This window comes from Beta vulgaris, chromosome 4 (assembly GCF_026745355.1).
Source record: "Beta vulgaris subsp. vulgaris cultivar EL10 chromosome 4, EL10.2, whole genome shotgun sequence".
Lineage (NCBI taxonomy): Eukaryota > Viridiplantae > Streptophyta > Magnoliopsida > Caryophyllales > Amaranthaceae > Beta > Beta vulgaris.
The window spans coordinates 58,358,259-58,381,579 of record NC_079205.1 but is presented as its reverse complement, the minus strand read 5'-3'; the positions used below and the strand labels follow the sequence as shown (position 1 = coordinate 58,381,579).

The following is a 23,321-nucleotide window of genomic DNA, read 5'->3' as shown; positions in this document are numbered from 1 at the left end:
ATAAACATGTATCAAATATCAACAGATATATACATATGTTCATTTCGTTTATTGCCGCCTTGTCGGTGTATATGTATTTATTTAACTTGCTATCCATGTACATACTACTCAAGTCAAAAGCGCAATATAAGGAATTAAGGGCGAGGTGGGTCTGTTCAGTTCTTAAAACAAGCTCGAAACGAGAAACCCAATAAAAAAAAGAACTTTTCACTTGCACTGATCAACAGCAAGTACAAAAATTCGAATTTCCTCCATTTTCACCTTGGGAAACTAATACAACCTCCATTTTCTCTCTCCTTTTTTTGTCGTTTGAAATTACAATTTCGCGGCGTCCGTTTAAACCCTAATCATCTTAAGCAAATCATTGATCGAACTCAAATGTAAGTTTTTATAATTTCCGTTCTTTTTTCAAGTAATTTTCACGCTATCTTTTTTCTTGTGAATTGTGTGTATATGATAATTATGGCTTCAACGAGATGGATTTGTTTCAATTTAGGGTTTTCGATTGGAGTATCTGTTGCAGGATACAAGGTATCTGCAGAATTTTAGCTAAGAACATATATAGAGAGAGAATTAGAAATTAGAAGAAGAGGAGAGGAAGAGAGATTTGTGTTATCATTCATTAAGTCTTCCAATCATACAATCAGTTAATTTGACCTCAAATCAATGGACTGAACCATCAAAATCAGGAAATTTAGTTTCAAAATCAGCAGCTACTTCCCAAGAAGCATGAGACGCTAAGCTTAACAGCTTAGCTTATTAACTTTCTCCCTTAACAGTTTCGGCTTAGTTTGATGTAGTTTGATTTTGTGTGTTTCTTTGAGTATAAATTTTCTTCATGCAATAAGGTTTATGATATTATATGGGTTGTAATGTATGGATACATATTCTCATAGTTTGGAAATTCAAGCAATGAGCTTAAGAAAAGTTTGAATTTTTGTGGACCTTATTAAGAAAATGAAGTGTAATTGTTTGAATTTTTGAGGATTATGTTTTTTTTTTTTTTTTTGAAAAGGGGATAACAGAGAGATTAAGTTTGTTTTGAACATTTCCCCATTGTTGATTGCTGTTGCATTATTAGGTATGTTATGCATAAAGTATGCAAGTTTTAGAGGAATTCTACTGGTTTTTCTTTCTGAATATTCATTGATTTCAAATGATTGGCTGAAGGAATTCTGTTTGGACATGACATATTGATTATGTGAAGGGGGCACCCGTTTTATTGGTATCATTCTATATGCTTGTTTTATTTGGTTGAATTTCTGACATATGTCCAATTTCTGTTCCTTTTAGTAATAAAGCTCGATTGGGCACTTGATTTTCATCCAAATATATCGCATATATACTGATGGAGAGAAAAGATAGTGATTTGGAAGATAACAGCGAGAAAGTAGATGATGATGATGGGGTTTATGAGGATTCTTTTTTGGAGGTTTCTAGTGAGGAAGATGAAGAGGTGGCATTGGATGGAAGTGTATCTGAACTCGAGGCAAGTGAACATGGGATTCCTAACTTCACACTGATATCTGATGAAATGGTGAGTATATTTTGTCTCAATTAACACAGATCATCTTTTGCAGGCCCCCCTAACTGAAGAAGAGATAGAAGAATTGGTTAATGAACTACTTGAAAAAGAGAGTAAGGTATCTTTTGTCTCGACGATCTTCAAGTTCCTTAGAGTTTCTATTTATCTGGCTACCTATACTGGATTTCGTATGGCTTCTGATTCTCATTTCTAGGCAGCCGAAGCACAAGAAGCACTTGAAGAAGAGTCTTTGCAGAAGGTTGAACAGGAAGTGAGAGAAGAGCTGGCTGCAAATTTACAAGGGAATGATGTAAGTAGTTTGCTATTGGCTCAGAGTATAATTGATTATCTTTCTGTTACTAATCGTTTTCTCATAATTTTTTTTTTTTATTTGGTAGCTGGACAAGGCTGTTGCAGATGAGATGGCAGCATTTAGAGAAGAGTGGGAGGCAACACTTGACGAGCTTGAGACGGAGAGTGCTCACTTACTGGTTTGAATCTATCTTCTTTGCATATGAAACTATTAGTTTACACACATCTCTTAAAAAATTGTTTTTATCTTATACTTCCTAAATTATCGGACTGGGATATGGTAATAGGATACTTTTGAGTTAACATTAAAAAATTACGGGGATGTGATTCTGTAAAGAATTTGTTACAACAACATGAAAAGCTTTTGAATGGGGCAATCACAGAGACCCTTTTTCTAGGCCCTTGCCTGAATAGTCAGTGACTGTTCTGGAACTTGCTTAACAAGAATTAAAGACTCTTAATGAGGAGTGGATCCCTTTTGTTTGATTTTGAAAGGGAGATTAATACCCCTTCATGTGGTCCCCTTCGTTCTCGCTTTACCTTCCTCAAATATTGGGCCCTTTCCATATGTAGCATGGATAAAAAAACAGAAATTATGATTTAGTGCATTGTACTAAAAAGTTATGGAAAAATTGTTTGCTAGCAACTTATTCAACCTTATTTTTCTCTTTTATTTGTCAATGATTAGTTCCTTAAGGAATATCATCTAATATTTTTTTGGTATGAAATATTGGCATATATGTTTTCCCATTTATTCAACCTTATTTTTCTCTTTTATTTGTCAATGATTAGTTCCTTAAGGAATACTAGTATCATCTAATATTTTTTTGGTATGAAATATTGGCATATATGTTTTCCCATTTATTCAACCTTATTTTTCTCTTTTATTTGTCAATGATTAGTTCCTTAAGGAATATCATCTAATATTTTTTTGGTATGAAATATTGGCATATATGTTTTCCCATTTATTCTTTAAGGATGGAAAAATACTGTTGCACTATGTATTTACTGCAGTGTGTTTGATCAAAGGCTTATTATATAGGAGCAACTGGATGGTGCTAATGTTGATCTTCCAAGCATCTATAAATGGATTGAGAGCAATGCTCCAAATGGTTGTCTTACTGAAGCTTGGAAGAAACGGATACACTGGGTAGGAACTGAGGTTGCCAGTGATGCTGTAGAATCCATTAAGAATGCTGAAAAGGATCTTCAGATCCTTAGGCCCGTAAGGAGGTATCTCCGTGCGTATCTTAGTCTGAGCTTTTTAATAGCATGGGTGACCTTTTTTTGGTAAGTAGCTGATCTTGTAACCATACATCACAGACGACATGGTAAAACTCTGGAGGAGGGTGCTAGTGGATATCTGGCGAAGAAAATGTGTGACAACGACAGTGGGGAAGGTTCGACTGGAAACCCTGGGGTGGAGTGGAGCTCTTTGAACAAATTATTTTCAGATCATTCATCAAAGGAGGACATTGCCTTTGGTAGCAAGCAATGGGCTTCAGTATACTTGGCGAGTACTCCTCAGCAGGCTGCAGCTATGGGCTTAAAATTTCCTGGGGTGGAAGAGGTATTAATCTTTGGTAGAGATCCCTATGTCTTAACAACTAATGGTTACTATCCTCACTTATGTGTGCATTTTGAAAATTGACATTATTAGAGCTTATGGATTCTCTATTAACTAATGGAGGTTTGACCTTGATCCACCGAAGCGAAGACAAATGAGATGACTTCTTGATTGTCTTTCTGGACTCAAATTGCATCTTTTTGAACGCGTAATCTTTCTTTAAATCAATTTAACCAAGTATGCTGTCTATTGTCCAGCACAGTACTAGGTTTCAGGTCTTTTGTGCTACTTGATTCCGACATTTAAAGTATAACCTAATATCACGTATCTAATATAATGACTCTCTCGAAGTAATATTTGTTCGCTAATAACTTAAACTAAAGACATCATGTATATTGGATGTGGGAAAGAACTGAAGAAGATTTCCTGTATCTTTGTTGATATAGATCAGTGCGGATTTTTCTTTGCTTAGAATTCTTTACTGTTTTCTGATGTTTTATGCTCTATCAGGTTGAGGAGATCGATGATATTGATGATGATCCAAGTGATCCATTTGTTGCTGATGCTATAGCAAATGAAAAGGAGTTGGATCTTTCTGAAGAGCAAAGGAAAAAATACAAAAAGGTTGGTTCAACATTTCATACTGTTGTTTGTTGCAAGCGGTTTAGTTTTCTGTTTGCCATATGATCTGATAGAGGAAGATGTGTGCCATTCGCTTCTGCTTGACTCTTGCTATGCTTGACTCTAGTGTGGAGATCAAGGACAAGATGGATATTTTTGTTTCAGTTTTCGTAGATGTGTGATTGAGAGTATAATACAAATTATTATTTATAGTTAATGCAACGTCTTTAGTTTTATGATGTGTGATTTAGTGACAGTGTTCTGTACCTGGACCTGTTTTGTTTGTTTACGGGTAGAATAAGAATTGAGTATCAGAGGAAGCAACAAGTGGTAAACTGAGTAGTTTAAGAGTGTTGGTCAATAAATACTAAAAGGATAAAGCTCATACTGTGATGTTGGAGATAGTCGGTGAATTGTACTATGTTTGCTGATGTTGTGGTATTACTTATATTTGGGCAGGTTAAAGAGGAAGATGATTTGAGTTTTGATCAAAAACTTCAACTTCACTTGAATCGTAGGAGGCGCAGAAAAAGAATTGAGCAGGTAAAGTCAGCTTGCTTCCTCACTTTGAACTTCTAATATCAGCTTTGCTTGAGGGAAACCTTCATTATAGATTCATGGAGTACTCTTCTTAAAGCTCTTACAGATTGTGCCATTAGTTATGTGCTGCACAAAATGTACATTAAGATGAGTAGGTTTTGAGTAGTTATGCCACTGTGTTTCTGATGTTGAGTGTATTGTTAGGTTTTTTTTTGGTTGAAACTCCTGCTTAGTCGCTAATGTCTGTGTTAGCATTCGCTAGTTTAGTATCTTAATGGCATGCTCAGCGTTGCTTAGGGTGTGAAATGTCACAGGACATGGAATAAATTGTGGAATGTGGTTTGCTTGTTTTCATAATATGTGGATTTCTATGTAATAATCAACTATTAGCTACTGTTGGATTGTTGAGGAAATATTGGGTCTCTCCTCTAATTTACCTAATGTGTAAACTGTAAAATATTCTATTCAAATCTTTACATCATATTATTGAATCAGATACCCATTTTATTTTGAAGAAATTAATAACATGATCCCTATTATATTTTCTGTTTCCGCTCTTAGTCCCAATTTTCATTGTAAGATGATCTGAAAGTCAGATTGATGAATCCAATTCAAAGCTTGCTGGGTGATGAGTGAATCCTGCCAATTCCAAATTAGCGCAGGCTTCATGCTCTCAAATAATTGTGAATTGTAGGACTTGCATCTGCACCTGAGAGACTTGGGCTCGTTTAACTCTGTTTTGTTTGGTTGATTTTTTTTTCTTTTTTGCTTATTATAGAATTCCAGGCATGCTGAAGGTGTATTGAGTGATAATGAGGTGGCGACCTGCCATGATTCAAAAGTTGCGGAGCTTGGTAATTGTGGACTTTCTGCTGATGATCTAGAGGAAAATAATAGTCCAAGTGGTGATTCATCTGAGTGTCAGCCAAATGAACCTTCTTGTGGCTCCAAGCGTGCCTGTGAAGATGAAGAGCTGGACCATGAAGCTAAGAGAAGTCGAACTGGTATTCTGGAAAGTGATAGTGAAACTCAAACTCCGAATCGTAATTTTATAGATTCGCGTGAGGCAAATGACATGGTAGTAGAGGAAGATCTCTTTGCTCAAGAAATTGATAATGAGGCTATGAAGGTTGACACATCTCTAGAAAATGTATATGAGAAGTTCTTCTGCACTGCTTGTGGTAAGGTGACAAAGGAGATATGTGAACATCCTCTTCTGAAAGTAATTGTTTGTGGGCAGTGCAAATGCGTCATTGAGGCAAAAATAAGGGTAATGCTCTTAACTTGAACTGCAGACTTTGGTCACCTTCTGAAAATATAGCTGCTAGTTGAAGATTTCTTGAAGTTTGCAAGTGCCATATATGTCAAATGGCCTGTGTCAATTGTAATTTTTTCCCCTGAATTTTTTGAATCAGTGCTGTCTCAAAGTGCTTAAGGTGTTGGACCCTGGCTGTGAGGGAAGACATGGTGGTTTTCACCTAGGCTAAGTAACGCCATGTCGCCATCTCCATAAATGAAAAATATAGTGATTTTAAAGATAAATGTACTCAAGAGGCTCTTTTTTCCGTTGACTAAGTAGAAAAGTCCATTTTAATCTAATATTTGCCGTAATATATTACTGAATCTTTCATAGTAATGCGTCATATTGACATATGACTATTTGTATTGAAAAAGGGGTCATGATTCTTTCAAGGTATTAGAAAGCTTAAAAGTAACAGGAATTCAGAGGCATGTAGTATCTCTAGGCTTGAGGGCACCTCAGCTGTGCCTCAGCAAAGAATGGCTTGTATGACCCATGAGGGTAAGTTGTGCTTTGCACCTCGAGTCCCTGGGCGTGCATTCACTGCTTCAAATTTAAGAAAGGACACACGATCCATATATTTTGCAGTTTCTGGAAGTATATAGTCTAAATCAGCACCCTTTACAGCTTTCTTGTAATTCTTGAGATATGCTAGCCATTTTGTGGATGACGGGTAGGTGGAGCTTCTTTCTGAATGTCGATCTCATTTTATATTGGCAGGATCCCCAGTGTTCGAATAAATATTGTGGATGGTGTGGAAGCAGTAACGATTTATTGAGTTGTACATCATGTGAACTCTTATTCTGTGTTTTATGTATAAAGAGGAATATTGGAGTAGAATACTTGCCAGAAGCAACATGGAGATGTTGTTCCTGTTCTCCAGATCTCCTGCAGCAGTTGACCTTGAAACTTGAGAAAGCTGTTGGCTCTCCAGATTCAACAGTTTTTAGTTCTGACAGCGATACAGATAGTTCTGATGATGAAGATGGTGCCTCTACCAGGTATTCAGAGCTCTTAATGAGTTTCTTTAACATTTGCAAAATTTGCTTAATGATTTTGTTTAGTTCAGTTAAATTTTACCAGTGTAATAAAAAAGTGTGTTTTTGTATTCTTTGTCTATTATCTACTTCAATACAATATCTGACAAGATGTTTTAGCTCTTTTGGTTGTCCAGCCTCAAAAAAAAAATCGATTGTAGTTAGTGGTTGAGGTCGTGGTGTCTCGGAGCAGTATGTCTTGGGGTGTTGTAACAGGGGTGCTTCACGGGCACGGTCAAAAAATTAATTGACAGTTTGAAATTACGGACTCTAAATATTGTAGCTGAATTTTTTTGGAAAGCAATCTTTAGATTACACCTTAAAATTTACTTTTAAAACCTTTTATTTATTTATTTTGTACTCCCTCTGTTACTTATTAGTGGGAACACTTCGGCTATTACACTATTCATATACCTCACTTTGACCATATATCTTTTACTAATATAGAAAGATATATGTTATTTTGTAAAATAATGTTGGATTTGTGTCAATGCGTATCTTTTTCAAAATATTTTTTTTGTCATAACTTTTATTAGTAGATAGTTAAAGATATTAATGGTCAAATTTGTGCATCAGCGTGTTACAACTAAAAAATACAGAGGGAGTATTACAATAAGAGGTTTTAATGTATATAAACAATTATGGTGATTAATTTATGTGCAATCCCATTATATATGGATTTTAGAATATAAATATGCTTTATGATATTAATATTGGTTTATATCAGCTATTATGTAAACCGGATGTTGCTGTGTGATTCTAAAGCACACCTTACTGGATTTCATTTCGGAGAATGACAACGTCGAACTATGTTACTGAATGACCTATCGCAATAAAACAACCTTGATTGCAATCCATGGTTATGCAGCAATGTTGTCTTCTGTTTTAACATCTTACTGTACTTGGCTATCTAAGTGGCAGTGTTTTTGCTCGTTAATGCTTAGATGTTGTCTTTGAACTTAATTTTTCATTGGTCAGCACAAACAGGACAGGGAAAAAGAAAATTCGAAGGATTCTAGATGATACTGAACTAGGAGAAGAGACAAAGAGGAAAATTGCTATGGAAAAGGTACAATTTGCATTTGATATTCTTTTTGTCATTTGCAATTGTACGTTCATGAACTGCATTATATTCCGGTACATATTGAATATAAAAAATCAATGTGGGAACTTATATCACTTTCAAATTCTTTTTGTATCTCTGAACTTCTGCAGGAACGTCAGGAACGGCTCAAGTCTCTCAAAGCGCAGTTTTCAAGCATACCCATGATGATGAATGCTTCCACCTGTAATGGAAGCTTACCTGAAGGTGCAAGCTCCGAAGTTCTTGGTGATCCTTCAACTGGTTTTATTGTGAATGTCGTGAGGGAGGAAGGGGAAGATGCTGTCAGGATTCCTCCAAGCATCTCTGCCAAATTGAAAACACACCAAGTATATATATATATATATATATATATTTGTTTTACAAAATTTCTTATGTGTCTGCATTATTATGTTGATTCGTAGGTCTCATGTTTTGTAAGTATTGTTCATGATAAAGGCATGTGATAATTGATATGGGTTGTTATGAAGGTTTAACATAAAAGGTGGAAATACACTTAAATGGGGGGTATACTTTCATTTTGTGTCTACATTTCGTATTTTGGTATTGAAGAGCATACAATGAGATGTCCAAAATGTTGCTTAGTTTTATTTTTGGTTAGGTGTGACGCACAATTCTAGCACAAAAATGGTGGTATATAGTTTTAAGGCATGGAAGAATGTTTATCTTAGAGTTATTGTCCAAAAGTAGTCCTTCAAGTGTCTGGCAGGCGGCATGTATTGCTCAGTGGCATGGAGACGGAATAACAACTTTTATTGTAGCCACAGTGAGTTGGGGGGAGATTGCATCTATACACAAACATTAAAATTATTCCAGAAGAGATTTGGGGGGTGGGGGGGGGGGGTGCGCCTGTGTTAGAAAGCTTGAATCAACAGCTGAATCAAACACAGAAGCCTTAACAGTTGAACGTGAGTAAAGCTGGATGCTGGTTAGGGAGTAAAGGTTAATAGTTGTCAGGTTCACTGCACAATTTCTTTGGGCTAATCTACTGCACATTGCACAAGGATAGCAGTCTAGCAGAGGTTATTATTCTAGTGAGTTATCTTGCAGACACTTCCGTTCCAACTTGCCAGTAGTTATATATCACTCACATTTTTGCTACTTTTGTGTAAGGCCCCATGGAAGCGATAATTTTTCTGTTGTCCTACTTCTGGAAGAAGTCGGTACTGTACTTAATGTATTTGCATCAACTCCCTTGCTTATGTTTCCAAAATAGAATTCTCAGCTCCTGATTTGATAAGGGTCTATGAAAATTCTTCTGGAATAAATATCCGCTAACAAGTATCATAGGTTTTCATTACTGTAAAAACATCCCACACACCTCTTTGCATGCTACATCTATGCCTTCTGATGACTTGGTGGCTTATGGCTGGTAGTCATTGATTTGTGAATTACAGCATTTTGTGTAGTTATTGAACATGAAAGGGGAAGACAGTCGTGCCATTGCTTAGACCATTTTTATGAAATATGTAGAGATTATTAGTAATAATAGAATGAGGGGGAGATGGGTGTCATATAAGGCAAGGGCGTGATTCCTACATAGAGCCTAGAGGGATAAGATGTCAATACTCAATTGTTATTTATATCATTATATGGAGGGATGACTTCCAAAGAGATAGGGTGCTTTTGATGGAAAATAGTATGATTGCGATTCCAACTTCATGTTCTCGAGTTGCAGAGAACAATCCGAACTGAGGCAATCTTTCCGGATTCGCTCCGCCTTACAGCCTTGCTTCCCATTGTAATTGCCATTGTAGCACGTGTGTGGCCCAGCCCGTAAGGGCCATGCGGACTTGACGTCATCCCCACCTTCCTCCAGTATATCACCATCCGCGAGGTCATAAGTTGATAAAGGGAATCTGAACGTAACACTTCCTAGAGGACTCTTTCTTTTACTTTTAGTGCCAATCATGTGATGTATTATAATATTTTTATTATATGATCTTAGCATATATAGCGTCAGATGTTATGAAAGTAAGGCGACCCCCGAAAGCGAAGAAATGAAATCAAAGCGCAGCTGTCATATAGTGTGCACCACCTTATTCTAGTATTTGAGAAATAATACATGTTACTGGTGGGTAGAGGACTAGAGGTGGCATCGTGGCAAACAAGTCTTCGGTTGAGTTCGAGTCATATTTGAGTAGTGAGTCATTAGGTTTGGTTTTTGGTAGGCCCTGCTCATGTTTGGGTCTCTATTCAATTTGTTAATCATAAAAAATCAATTAATTCATATTGTTTTTTCAGTTTGGTTCAAAACCAGGATACCTAAATATACGTTTCAGGTGTGGTCCGGCTGTTTGTGGTCGTTATTCAGCTCAGTCTGTTTTGCATGGTCTGGTGATGGGATAGATGGGGAAGTCAATTTGAGATTGTCCATGCTAAATTAGTTTTCGTTTGTACTTCTTGGGTGCTTTCTTCTTTCTTTACTACTTAGCTTCATGTCTGTTGCAATAGGTATGAGGTTCATTGAACCCTGCAGTTGGCTTTTGCTCTTCCATGACTCTGCTATAGCATTGAAACAAATATTATTTGTTTATCCTAGTATTGCATTCTATAATTTATTAGGTTTAAGTTTTCAACTTATATGAATGCATTCTGCTACTGTGGCGTTTGATTACACTAATGTTGCAGGTCGCAGGAATCCGTTTTATGTGGGAAAACATTATCCAGTCTATCAGAAACGTAAAGGCTGGGGATAAAGGCCTCGGTTGCATTTTAGCTCATACCATGGGTCTCGGTAAAACTTTCCAGGTATTAGCCCTTTCTCTATTGATCTTCAATCTCCATGTGTTGTAGGCTTGTAGCTCGTAGTTTTCTCAGGAAGGAAATTGGACATTAATTTTTCGGTCAATGGCCTCAGTTTTTGCTATTTTGTGCCAAAATCACTAGTAATTGGCTGCCTCCAGGCAGTTTTCTTCACTTGCTTTTTCATTGACTTTTCCGTTTGCAGGTCATAGCCTTCTTATACACTGCAATGAGAGGTGCTAATTTGGGTTTGAAAACAGCGCTGGTCGTTACACCGGTGAATGTGCTGCACAATTGGCGGCAGGAGTTTAAAAAGTGGGAGCCCAGAGAATTCAAGCCTCTTCGTGTTTACATGCTAGAAGATAAATCAAGGTTTTCACCTGATAAACCTTACTTGCAGGCTTGCAGCATAGTTGCAGCTGGAGTGTGTATGTTTTTGTCTATTAGTGTTTTAGTATTGCCTAATTTCTTGGTCATTCTGACTTGAGTGTTTCCTCATAACACTATCTCGGGTTCTATAGGAGTGGACTTCTGGAGTTATGGACTTATGGAGTTATGGGAGTAGACTTATGATGTTATACGGACACTTGTAGGAAGTGAACCACTTTAAATGTTCACAGTTGTAAATTTTGATGCTGGACTTTGGAAGAATAGGAAATCATTGTAATGGTAAAACTGAGTCATAATCCCTCGACCAAGATTGGAAAAGTTAATACTCTTCCTGTCTTTAGATAATACCCGGATTGTCTTGTCCTCTTTTAATTAAGGATATACCATGTTTCTCCAAGGATAACCTTCAATCTTTTGAAAGGTATCAGTGGAAAGTCAATCATAAGCCGTTGCTGTTCTAGAATAGGTAACAACTTTAAACAGACTGTTGTTTCTAGAAGGAGAGATTGATATTATGCAAGTATAGTTGCAAGGTTTATAGGCGTGTTGCTGTTAATCTTACAATTTTCATAATATTATAAACCATATAGAAATTGAAGCAGCCTTTATCCTAATGACATTCATCAACGAATCATCATTATATGAGGCTGCTGCTGCACAACCAACTAACTTTATATGCACGCTATGCATGCGTGGAATGTAACTGATGTGCAGGTTTTTTAGGGATTGATTTTTTTTTTTCCCAAATGAGAGGACTGCAGTTTGTATTTTCTGTTTTTAAGTAGGGTTATATTGGTTAAAAGGGTGGATACCAAAATCCTCAAGAGTTCCCATATATAATAGAGATATAGCAAGCATCTGGTTCTTTTTATGAATCTAATTTCTATATTTCATCAATTAACTGGTGGTGCTACTTTGGCCACTTTGGCAGAGGTCAAGAAAGAGATGCTCTATTGCTCATATCTTTATTTATTTGTGTTGAGTCAGCACGTTGGTAAGTTAAATGTCAAATCAAAGGTCTAATGGAAAATTCTTCTCTGAGATCATCGGGTAATATAGTGCTCCGCTAATCTCTTCCCATCACTCTTGGTGGGTGCCTCATTTGAGGCAGAGGCTCTGCCTTACAATATTGGTGGCAATAACGCTCCATTAATCTGTGACTTGAAGGGTGAAGCTGTGAGGGTAGCTGGAAAGTCGTGGATGTTTTGATAGTGGTCTTCGTGTAAGAACTACTATCTCCATTTCATTTTAGATGCTACACTTTGCAAAACACAGACTCCTAGGCAAATTTTGGTGAGGAGAGAGATAAAGAGAAAGAAAAATGGGGACCCATGTAATAGGAGAAAGATAGAGAGGAGCTATTTCCCAAAAAAGAAAGTGTATCATCTAATATGAAACACCCCATTATAGAAAGTGTAGCATCTAATATGAAACGGAGGTAGTATTTGCAATGAGCTCATTTTCTATGAATTTGTGGTTAATATGCATTTGATGAATTAATTCAATTAGTCAATCTTAGAGCTTGTATGCTAGAAGTTCTTATCGCGCATGACTGGTGATAAATCATACCTATACCCCATATGCAGAGGCAACACCCAACCTTCCAGAAAACAGAGAAAAGAATAGTACCATAATGTTATGGTGATTGTCTTGTGGGATGTAAAACGTTGCTGCTTGGTGGTTGGGTGAGATAAAATGTGGCCTTGGCTTAATGTTTCCAAATACTTTCCGTTTTACTTTTTAACTAACCATTAACATCATTTAATTATTTAAGCTCTTGTATGTGCGCAACGTTCAGGGAGCAACAGAGAGCAGAGTTGCTAATGAAGTGGAGAAGAAAGGGTGGGGTGTTCTTGATGGGCTATTCTTCATTTAGAAATTTATCCCTTGGAAAGAACATGAAAGATCGTAAATCAGCCAAAGAAATCTGCTACGCACTTCAGGTCATCTGCCTTTCCATGTGCTTGTAGTGCTATAATATATACTTTGTTCAATTTTTTTCAAAAAATGTGCTGGAGCTTGAATATCATCATATGATGGTGATGCTTTCCTCAATTTAGTATAATAGTAGAGCCTTAATGTGTAAGTTTGATCCGGTAGTAAACCTTTGTTGCCATGATTGTTGGCTCTAAGCCTCTAATAAGTTTAGGTTCTTTTTTAGCCGCACAACAAGTTGTTATCTAGATTTTTACCTTCTCATGCTTTACCTTATTTACATGGCAGTGGGCTGGCGTATCCAAAAAGTTATATGCATGTCCTTGTCTTAGCTTCTTGTGGTTTTGAGTTATTATGGGTGTTCATATGCCCTATGTATTCAGTGCTGATACTTCATCTTTGCTTCTGCTATATCAGTATATCTCATATGAAAATTGTTCAAATATCTGTCTGATAAAATTTATATGCACTGGTTAGTTCTTAATATTTTTGTTTTTGATGGTGTCTTTCTTGCTTTACCCATAATCAATTCTTCTGTGGTATCCAGTTAATATCTTTGTATATATGAAATTTCAATTCATTGACAGGTCTTCAATATCTAAGCTCCTTAATTTAATATAGTTTCTGCTTTAGTCTGGAATTTTCTGATGCCTTACATAGAATTTTGCCTTTTATGTTAAAGTCAACCTGCGTTTCAGGCATTAGCTTGATATAGTCTGAAGTCTCTATCATAGGTAGCAGTGATGCAACTATGGAGACTCTGGATATCTACTATCTGTTGCATCTTGAGTAGCTTAGAAATTTCTGTCCTGTTTTCTCTGTGTTTTCGTCATCTAAATTTCAAATTGTCGTTGTCTATCCTTTTTCAGGAAGGGCCTGATATACTTGTTTGTGATGAGGCTCATATTATCAAAAACACCAAGGCAGAAATTACTCAAGCTTTAAAGCTTGTTAAATGTCAGAGAAGGATTGCTTTGACAGGGTCCCCTCTTCAGAACAACCTTATGGAATATTACTGTGTCAGTGTTCTAGCTTTGTTATTCTTTCTGGTTGCCATATTATCCTTGAAATAACAGTGCATATCTTCTGACAGATGGTTGATTTTGTGAGAGAAGGATTTCTCGGAAGCATGCATGAATTTCGCAATCGGTAGGTCTTTTTTTTTTTTTTTTGTGATATCTGTTTTGATGTGTTTCTGTAGATTTTTCTGAATTTAATTGCATTTACAGGTTTCAAAATCCTATAGAATATGGCCAACATGCGAATTCTACTGCTAATGATGTGAGAATCATGAATCAGAGGTCACACATCTTATATGAACAGCTAAAAGGGTTTGTCCAAAGAATGGACATGAGTGTGGTGAAAAAGGACTTACCTCCAAAGACTGTGTTTGTTGTAGCTGTGAAGTCTTCTTCACTGCAGAGGAAATTATACAAAAAGTTTCTTGATGTTCATGGATTTACGGGTCATAAGGCTTCTTGTGAAGGAATCCGAAAAAACTTTTTTGCTGCTTACCAAGCCTTATCCCAGGTATAGCATTACTACCACAACAGTTGAATACAGTAAACTGTTTAATAAAGGTGTAATTACTGAATTACTTCTTATTGTTGGACAAAGCAGCGAACTGAATCGGTCTCATAGGTGGTCACATGGATAGCTACCATTTGAAATATTATCAAGCTTATCTTTCTCCTGAATTTTATTTAACTTGCAAAGGGCGTGGAACTTGAGAGATAGTTATGAAGTTATGGCTTCAATTTTATACAAACTTCAAACTTGTATGAACTTATTGCAAAGAATCTTGTGACTGTAGTCCGAAAATGTCACTATTCACTTGTGCTAGTATGCTGTGGGATCCATCTTGATACTTTCTGTGTTTGATTCTCATAACTTCCTTTATCAATAGATATGCAACCATCCTTGGATTCTGCAAATGATGAAAGACAGAGGATATGCAAAACGAGAAGACAGTCCAGATGATAGCTCTAGTGATGAAAATATGGATTCCAATTTGGGAATTGGAGGTACTGATTTCCGTTTTTGTAATGTTTTGACTTCTTTTGAATTATAGTTATTGATTCTGGTATGGAGATCCTCATCTGTCATTTCATCAGTCAGCTAGCCATTTCTTCAAGTTGTTGGTGTTACTCTTATGCATAGTTGTTTCCCTTTTAACTATGGATCTTAAATAGACTGAGCAATGTTTCTAGTTCTTTTGTTGGTTTGTGAATCATGACTCAATGATGTTGATTTTCCCTTAATGTGTTGAGAAGCACTTGAGCCTGTTAATAGCTGAGAGATTTTCTTTTAATGAGTTCACTGATAATTGTCAAAGTAATTTTACTGGAAAAATTTGCTCTCCACATGAGTGAATGAGATAGAAAAAGCAGACATTAGTAGACTCATGTCCAGAAGCACAGGACATTAGGGGTTTTATAATAGGCAATTTGGCTTAGGACCTATGTGGAGACAACGTCTAGAAAGAAGTAGAGATACTTATTGAAGAGTCAAGATGGAATTAAAACTCTCCCATGTTACAAAACGGCCGTTCTATAATGGATTTTGGATTTGCCGGTCCACGAAATCCCGTTATGGAACGCCATAATAAAAATCACATACTTCTCGCCGCGTTGTCCGTTCCATAACGCGAACTCGCCGCGTTAGAACGCTTTTATGCCTGTTACATCCGTTCTTTTTAAATATTGGCCAAAAATATTTTACGATTTAATTATATACCTAATGGAACATGATATTATGATAGATTTGGTTATATTATGTTGTAATAATGCTTCATAAACTAAAACAAAGCAAATAAGGTTAGAACATATTAATGTGATTTTTTTTTAAATATTCCTGCGTCGGCCGGGAAACGTTCTATTTCCCGTTACAAGCCGTCCCCGCAACAATGCGACCGTTACCGCGACCGCGACCCCGTTTTTTGGTCCTTGCCATATATACTTCATTACAATGTGATATTTTTTTTTATGTGGTTTTAGTAGGTTACTAGGTTGTGGGTGTTCATGACAGTTTTTGATCCATTGGGTGTTCATGACAGTGATGATATGATGATTGTTAACGTCTATTATAAATCAGTATTCTACCTGGGAAAAGAGAGTGGTTTTGAGCAATATCTACTTTGCTGTATGAAACCACTGTTTGTAAATTCTTACGCCATACTATATTTGAAGCCTTTGCTTTTTATTTTAATACGTCTGCATGTTGGAACTTTTATGTGTCTTAGGCTAGGTTACTCAGACATGGATGTGTCAGTTTGACGTGACATGGGTATGTGACCTAGGGTAAGACACAACTAGTTTGTCATATGTCCATGTTTTGGTCGAAAATAAAATGATAAGAGTTCATGCCCATGTCGAGACACTCATACCTGAAGAGCAATAACATGTTGCACGATATAGGTCTTAGGTCAACTTAAGATTAATACTCCCTCCGTTTTTTTTAGATGTAACGTTGGACTTTTCACATTTGCCGAGGCACAACTTTGATCGATAATATTTCTTTTTGTATGAAAGTAAAAGTTACAAAAAATATATATTTGGAAAGTGTATACCGTGACGAATCAAACAAGATCCCACATGACTATATTTCTTCTTATGTATAAATAACAATTAATGGTCAAAGTGTATTGGATGAATAGTGCCCAATGTCAACATGTTACATCTAAAAAAACAGAGGGAGTATTATTAAAAAACCTTGAATGACTATATTTTGACAACTACTTTAAACTTATGCCACTATAATTAGGAAAGACGTAGTGGAATAGAATTGTCTGTGATTTAATACTCATTGGCGGAGAAAATAATTCGTCTTTGTAGCTAATGCAGTTTGCTTACTTGAAAAGATGAGACAGGGATTAATATTAAGAAGCATTTCAAAGAAGAAATAAATGCATAAGAACCTAACTCTTAAAGTACGAGCAAAATTAAGTTTCCTTCATTAGTTTTCATCTGTTACTACTCTGTGTAAATGAAGACTTTGCTTGATAGAAAAATGCTCAGAAAGTTAATTCACATTCAGTCACTGGCCAGATCCAGCTTATATGTTATTGGATTTCAATTTCTCATGTCGCTTCTGTATTTATTAAAAATTGTGAAATTGTGATGGCTGAATCATTTAATGATGCTTTTTGACTTGTTTGCTGAATTCTTGTTCCTTTATCCTTGTATATTTGAACATCTTAACAGAGAAAGCGAAGGCAAAAACTGATAAAGGCTTCCTTCATGAGGTTTGTGTTGCTTTTCGAAGTCATTATTTATCTTTCCAGTTGTTTGGTTCTGTACATTCTTTGGAGGGGAATGAAAAGAAAGAGATGGGAAGAAGGCAAGGAACCGAAACAAAAGAAATTGGTGTTTTCTGTTGTTTTAGTTCGTAGGAATCTAGAGGAATTCTTTGTTTGGTTAGTTAACTAAATAGAATTTGCAATGAAAGGAGATTTATGCGGTAATCCCTCCGGTCTTTATTGATTTTTGTCCATCATTGGTTATTTATATGTAAAGGAAAAATATAGTCATGTCATCATGTGGGTTCTTGTTAGATTCGTCTCAAAATGCATTCTCAAAATGTCAATTCTTTTATACTTTTTACTTATTGATTTTTGAATATATTAATGGTCAAAGTTCTATATCTGCTAAGTGTGAGTCTGGCTGTTGATAGAATAAAAACAATGGTTTATTTATTTCCTTTTTTTCCAGTATCTATGCATGAGACAAAAGCTAACATCAAAAGTAGTATATTCTCTTCATTTACCCAAAGTCTATATTTTTTTCAGTATTATAATCCATTATGTCATGCAACTAAGATTTGACTATTTTCTTGAGTACTAAATATAGGTCTCAAAGTTAACAAGTCCATCTGATTAGTTATGTCGAAAGGCATCTATAATTTTCGCTGTTCTTTATTGCTTAGATATCTGTTCTGAGGGACTTTTTTTCCTTCCTGTATAGGGTTGGTGGGACAATCTTCTTAATCAGTATAATCACCAAGAGATTGAGTATAGTGGCAAAATGGTTCTGTTGCTGGATATTCTGACCATGTGCACTGAAATAGGTGATAAAGCACTAGTTTTTAGCCAGAGCATAGCAACTCTGGATCTGATTGAGTCCTATCTATCAAAATTGCCTCGGCTAGGTAAGAAGGGGAAATACTGGAAACGTGGACAGGACTGGTATAGGTGTGTATCTATCTAAAGGCACTTTTCTAAACTATTCCAAGATGATTATATGTCAAATTTGCATCTAAATGAATTTGAACTTGAATTAATTCTTTGCCGAATACCCCGGTTTGTGGTTCACCAGTGTACTTCCTTTGCTATTCAGAATATGTTCTTTCTGTTGAACTCTCAGAACCAATGTAATGGGATAGTGAGTCATATTGGTGCAAGTATTGGACATTTGGGCTAGTACTTTGTGTAAATATATTATATCTGACTGAAACTAACAGATTGGCCCTTACAGAATCTCGAGTCTTGACAAGTTGACATACATGGACCTCCGGCTCAGCAGATAGACTTGTTTGCTATGACTAGCTCTTTTGTCTGTCTGTCGTGTTTTTCACAAGGGGGGGGGGGGAGAGAGAGAGAGATAGAGAGAGAGTGGGAAATGTGCTTGAGTGTATATGTCTGTCTTTCTTAGCTGTGAGTTAGCATTCTTGTGGTTTGTTCTTCCAAAATCTTAGTATTTCTGATGTCTTATATGAAACAGAATTGATGGCAAGACAGAAGGATCTGAAAGGCAGAGGCTTGTTGATGCATTTAACAATCCCCAGAATGGCAGAGTTAAATGCACTCTTATATCAACAAGAGCTGGAGCCTTGGGGATTAATCTTTATGCTGCCAATCGTGTAGTAATTATTGATGGTTCCTGGAATCCAACACATGATCTTCAGGCGATATATCGGGCCTGGAGGTGTGTGCTTGATTTTCTTATTTTCAGTTCTTACGTTCCTTCTTTAAGAAACTCCTTATGTGACTCCACCTAAAAATATATATCCTCTGCAGATATGGCCAGAAAAAGCCTGTATATGCTTATCGGTTGGTGGCACATGGGACTTTGGAAGAAAAGATCTATAAACGTCAGGTACTGCTAGAAGATACGAGCTTCCGCAGGTTCCTTGCCTCTCTTGCTCGATGCAGTCATCTAAAAAATATTTGCATGTTTTACAGGTGAAAAAAGAGGGCCTTGCTGCAAGGGTGGTCGATAGACAGCAAGTCTTAAGGAGTATGTCTAAAGAAGAGATATCAGATCTCTTTAACTTTGGTGATGACGAGAATCTTGACTTGTTACCTGATTTGATAGAGAAGAATGGGCATATGACCGATACATTTAACTGCAAAAAGGTTGAGAATTCTTCGAAACTGAGTTCTTGTGATTGTCCCAGAAGCTGCTCTTCTGACAAGTTGATGGAAAAGTTACTTGATCGGCATCGTCTAAGGTATTTTGCAACTAAATTATTCTCCTGATATACGATATATTATGAAAGTTAGTTTCTGAAAAGGGCATTTTTATTGTTTATGAGGAGTAGCCTTTGTTTCCACTTTCTACCTTCTGCCAACACACTGTATCTTATTGGACTTAGGGGCCGTTTGGTTTTCATGAGGGTAAGGGAATGGAATCAAGAAAGGGGTAGAGGGGGAAAGGAAAGCAAAACCCTTAGATTAAAAATGTTGTTTGGTTGAAATTTTTTGTTTCACTCTTTCCTCTTTTTACATCCTTCCACCACCATCCTCCCTCTCATGATTGCCGGAACCCCGCCGTAACTCCCACCGCTCCCCCGCCCAGCCGGAACTCCCACCGCGCCCCCGCCCAGACGGAACTCTCACCGCGCCCTCGCCGGAACTCCCACCGCGCGCCCGCACTGCGCCTGCGACCTCCCCCTCCCCTTTCAGATCTGTCGTTTTTAATTCGCCTGCGTCTTTCGGCCAGTTGACGTCCCCCCTCCGTCGCACCTTTTCCTCTTCTAATCGCAGCCCCTTCATTTCGGGGGTGGTGGGTTATGGGTGAGGGTGGTGGTTCGTTTTTCGAGGTTGGTCGTGGGTAATGGGTGGGTGGGGGTGGTTTTTCGAGGGTGGTGGAAGGTTTCTTGGTTGGGCGGTGGTTGGGTGGTCTTAGGTGGGCGGTTCTGGTGGCGGTTGGGCCGGCAGGTGAAGGGGCCGGTGGGTGGGGTGGATCTGGTGTGAGGAGTGGCGGCGGTGGATCTGGTGTGAGGAGTGGCGGCGGTGGGACTCCGGTGGGGCTGTTGGGCACTAGTGGTGGTGGAGATGGGGTGAAGGTGGTAGTGGTTGGCTAGTGGAGGGGGTTGTTGAGGGGATTGGGTGGTCAAACTAAATGATCAAGGGTTTTCAAAACCCCCATTTCTAAGTGGAGGGGGGGTTGGGGAATCAGGTTAGAGGGATTTGGGGTAATGGAGGGGAGAAAGGGAAAGGGAAAGGTAAAACCACTCAACCAAACAACTTTTAAGGGAATAGAATCAATCTATTCCCTTTCCCTTTCTTGTAAACCCCTTACCAAACGCCCCCTTAGTTCTTTCTTATGAGCACATTGTATCTTATAGCTCAAGACAGCCCTATGAGGGTTATAATTAAACTGCTTCTGCAGTTCTGGTAGGTGCATGTGAGGGACACTGATCGATGTCGTGGGCTCGGTATTAAGTCTGCGTGGATTTGGGATTTCTAGTATATAGGTTATATCATGTATAATGTTTTGGTAATTTAAAAAAAAAAATGTTTTGGTAATGTATTGAGTCAGTGCCACCATAACTTCGCTTCATTAATAGAACTGTAAAATTTAAGTCTCTGAAAGATGTAACTCTATCTATTTTATAAGAAGTATAAGTCAGCCGTCTTTTATCAATGATGAACTTCACCATGAATTATCCCAAAAGTATATTGATAAAAATTACACAAAGGATTGTGAAAGTATCTTATAAGAGATATCTAATGGTTAAAGTAAAATCCTGAAAGCATGGGTGCCCTTTAGTATTAACTAGACGGAGTACACTATCATTATGGGATGAAATTAATTCTAATTATTTTCTGAAATTGTTATGGAAGCGTAAAAATAATTGAGACATGATTTGATGAACATATATTCTTTCCATAGCTGCTCTAAAGTCCAAATGTTTTGAACTAATTTGCTCCCTCCGTGTGCTAGTATATCTCATTATATTCAACTTCTTTCCAGGTGGATTATGAATTTCCATGAGCATGAGACACTGCTGCAGGAGAATGAAGAGGAGAAGCTCACAAAAGAAGAACAAGATTTGGCGTGGGAAGTATTTAGAAGAAGTATGGAGTGGCCTGAAGTTCAGCGAGCTCCAGCTGACATTGAGTGGCAGGAAGTGAGGAGGGTCCCAGTTGACGAGTCTACATTCGAGCAAAAACAAAGTACTCTAAACACAACTAGCATATTACAAGAGAGAAGCGATGTTTCCAATCCCTTGGCTAATATTCCGACAAGGTACAGTATGCAGGCACGGAGATGCACCAACATATCTCACCTGTATACTCTGAGGTTTCAAGGAACAAAAGTGGGCTGCACTACTGTTTGTGGGGGATGTGGCGAAGAAATAAGTTGGGAGGCCCTCAATAGGGATAGCAAGTGAAAGAAGGTTAGTAATGAAGGATCTCGTCGGGGCGTTTGCCCATTTTGCTTATAGCTTGATCCTTGTAAGTAGATTGTTGCTTTTTGTATAGGAGTAAGATAGTGCCATGCTGATTCTTTACCTCTCCTTCCCTTTTGACGTTGGTAGAGTTTAACCCCTGACCTTACGGTGTATTAGGATCTAACAATTACAACATACAGTGTACAGCAAACATTCAGCCAAATTTTGGGATCACAGAATGATATAAAAAGCAAAGCATTTTGTTAAAGTTTGTGACTTGTGCTTTCACTGTCTCATTTCACTTCTTTGGTAGGTGTTAATAATTTTGCGTGGAAAGTTTATGTAATTCTTGTCTAACCTTTGACTATATTTATTCTCTCAATTATCTTTAGCAATGTATAATACCATGTTTGATGGTCATATTGATTGGTTATGATTATTTATGAAGAAATCCATATGCTTGAGGATTAAGTTGCATTACTAGTGACATTTATATGTGAATTTTCTTGTAAAACTACATAAAAATTTCTATGCTTGGGGAAATATGAAACATGTTGCTGAAAGCATATATGCCAATGTTTGGCGTGTACGAATGCTTATGCCAAGTCTTCAAGCACTAGCATTTTCTCAGATTTTATAATCTATATGCTTTAGATGGACATTTTATCGAGAAACTAGAGGGGTCTACACCAAAGAATTTGAGAGCATGTGTTGATGTATGAGGTGCACAAGTGTAATTCGGACATGCACAAATACACTTGTCACCTCATGTGGATCATATGAGGCACATATGTCAACCTAACATATACTCTCTCCGTCCTAAAAATGTTTTCGTCGGCCGACACTTTTCATTTGGTACTTTGACTGTCTTCTAGTTGATATACATAAGAAAAAACATAGTCATATTAGATCTTATTTGATTTATCCCAATTTATATTTTTCAAATATATAAATTTTTATAATTTTTTTCATATATATAACTCAAACAGAGGCGGACCTAGGGGGTGGTCTATCCAGGTCACGGCCCACCCATCATAAAAAATAATAATAAGCAATATTTGTAACTTTAATACAAAAATTTTGGTGGAGGGGATGATTTAAGTGCTAGGTTACTAATGCTGAGGTCGTGTGTTCCATTTTTGATATTTTGGTTTCTTTTTCACCCTTTGGCATGTGTTATTATACTTTCTTTTTACATTATTTTTTCTTTGATTCAGCTCATATTATATGAAAATCCTGCATCCGTCCCTGAACTCAAGATATTAGTGTTTAAAATTGCATCCCATAAACTGTAAAAAAGCAAATGTAGCAACATTTTTGAGACAGAGATAGTATTAGGAGAATATCGTAGTAGTTTTTTTCGTCTAAGTATTCTTAATTTGCAGAAGCTGTTAAAATTTCAAACCTTATCTTTCCAAAATCATTTTTCAAGATCTGCCACTACTATATTCAAAAGCATTTGCACCCTATTAGAAATCCAACTAATTTAACACTACTAATGTGCATCCTAAAACAGTAAATTTATCCCCACGTTCCAAGAATAACATATTCTTTGCTCCTCTTTTTCTTATCATCTTTACTCTAAAATCAAAATCTTACAAGTTACTCTTTCAAAAGTCCAAAATCTTGAA

General features: G+C 37.0%; 1 protein-coding gene across 6 annotated transcripts; it reads left to right on the top strand.

Moving 5' to 3' along the window:
• The first annotated feature begins 158 nt into the window (after positions 1 to 158).
• Positions 159 to 21,958, top strand: LOC104890458 (protein CHROMATIN REMODELING 20). Of its 6 annotated transcripts, none has more exons than XM_057394450.1 (26): positions 159 to 380; positions 1,294 to 1,489; positions 1,581 to 1,638; positions 1,744 to 1,835; positions 1,924 to 2,016; positions 2,880 to 3,070; positions 3,161 to 3,407; positions 3,915 to 4,028; positions 4,485 to 4,568; positions 5,344 to 5,835; positions 6,586 to 6,866; positions 7,881 to 7,971; positions 8,118 to 8,333; positions 10,636 to 10,755; positions 10,955 to 11,121; positions 12,938 to 13,082; positions 13,944 to 14,093; positions 14,168 to 14,223; positions 14,304 to 14,604; positions 14,981 to 15,098; positions 17,277 to 17,317; positions 18,036 to 18,262; positions 18,792 to 18,995; positions 19,088 to 19,166; positions 19,253 to 19,521; positions 21,270 to 21,958. In XM_057394450.1, exons 2-26 carry the CDS (start codon positions 1,349 to 1,351, stop codon positions 21,688 to 21,690), a joined length of 4,398 nt encoding a protein of 1,465 aa, XP_057250433.1. In that variant the 5' UTR covers positions 159 to 380; positions 1,294 to 1,348; the 3' UTR covers positions 21,691 to 21,958. The 6 variants fall into 6 exon arrangements, with proteins under 6 accessions (XP_057250433.1, XP_019104471.1, XP_010674260.1 ...); XM_019248926.3 differs by having other exon boundaries at positions 1,581 to 1,643; positions 1,740 to 1,835; positions 7,890 to 7,971; XM_010675958.4 differs by having other exon boundaries at positions 1,581 to 1,643; positions 1,740 to 1,835.
• The last annotated feature ends 1,363 nt before the right edge of the window (positions 21,959 to 23,321 follow it).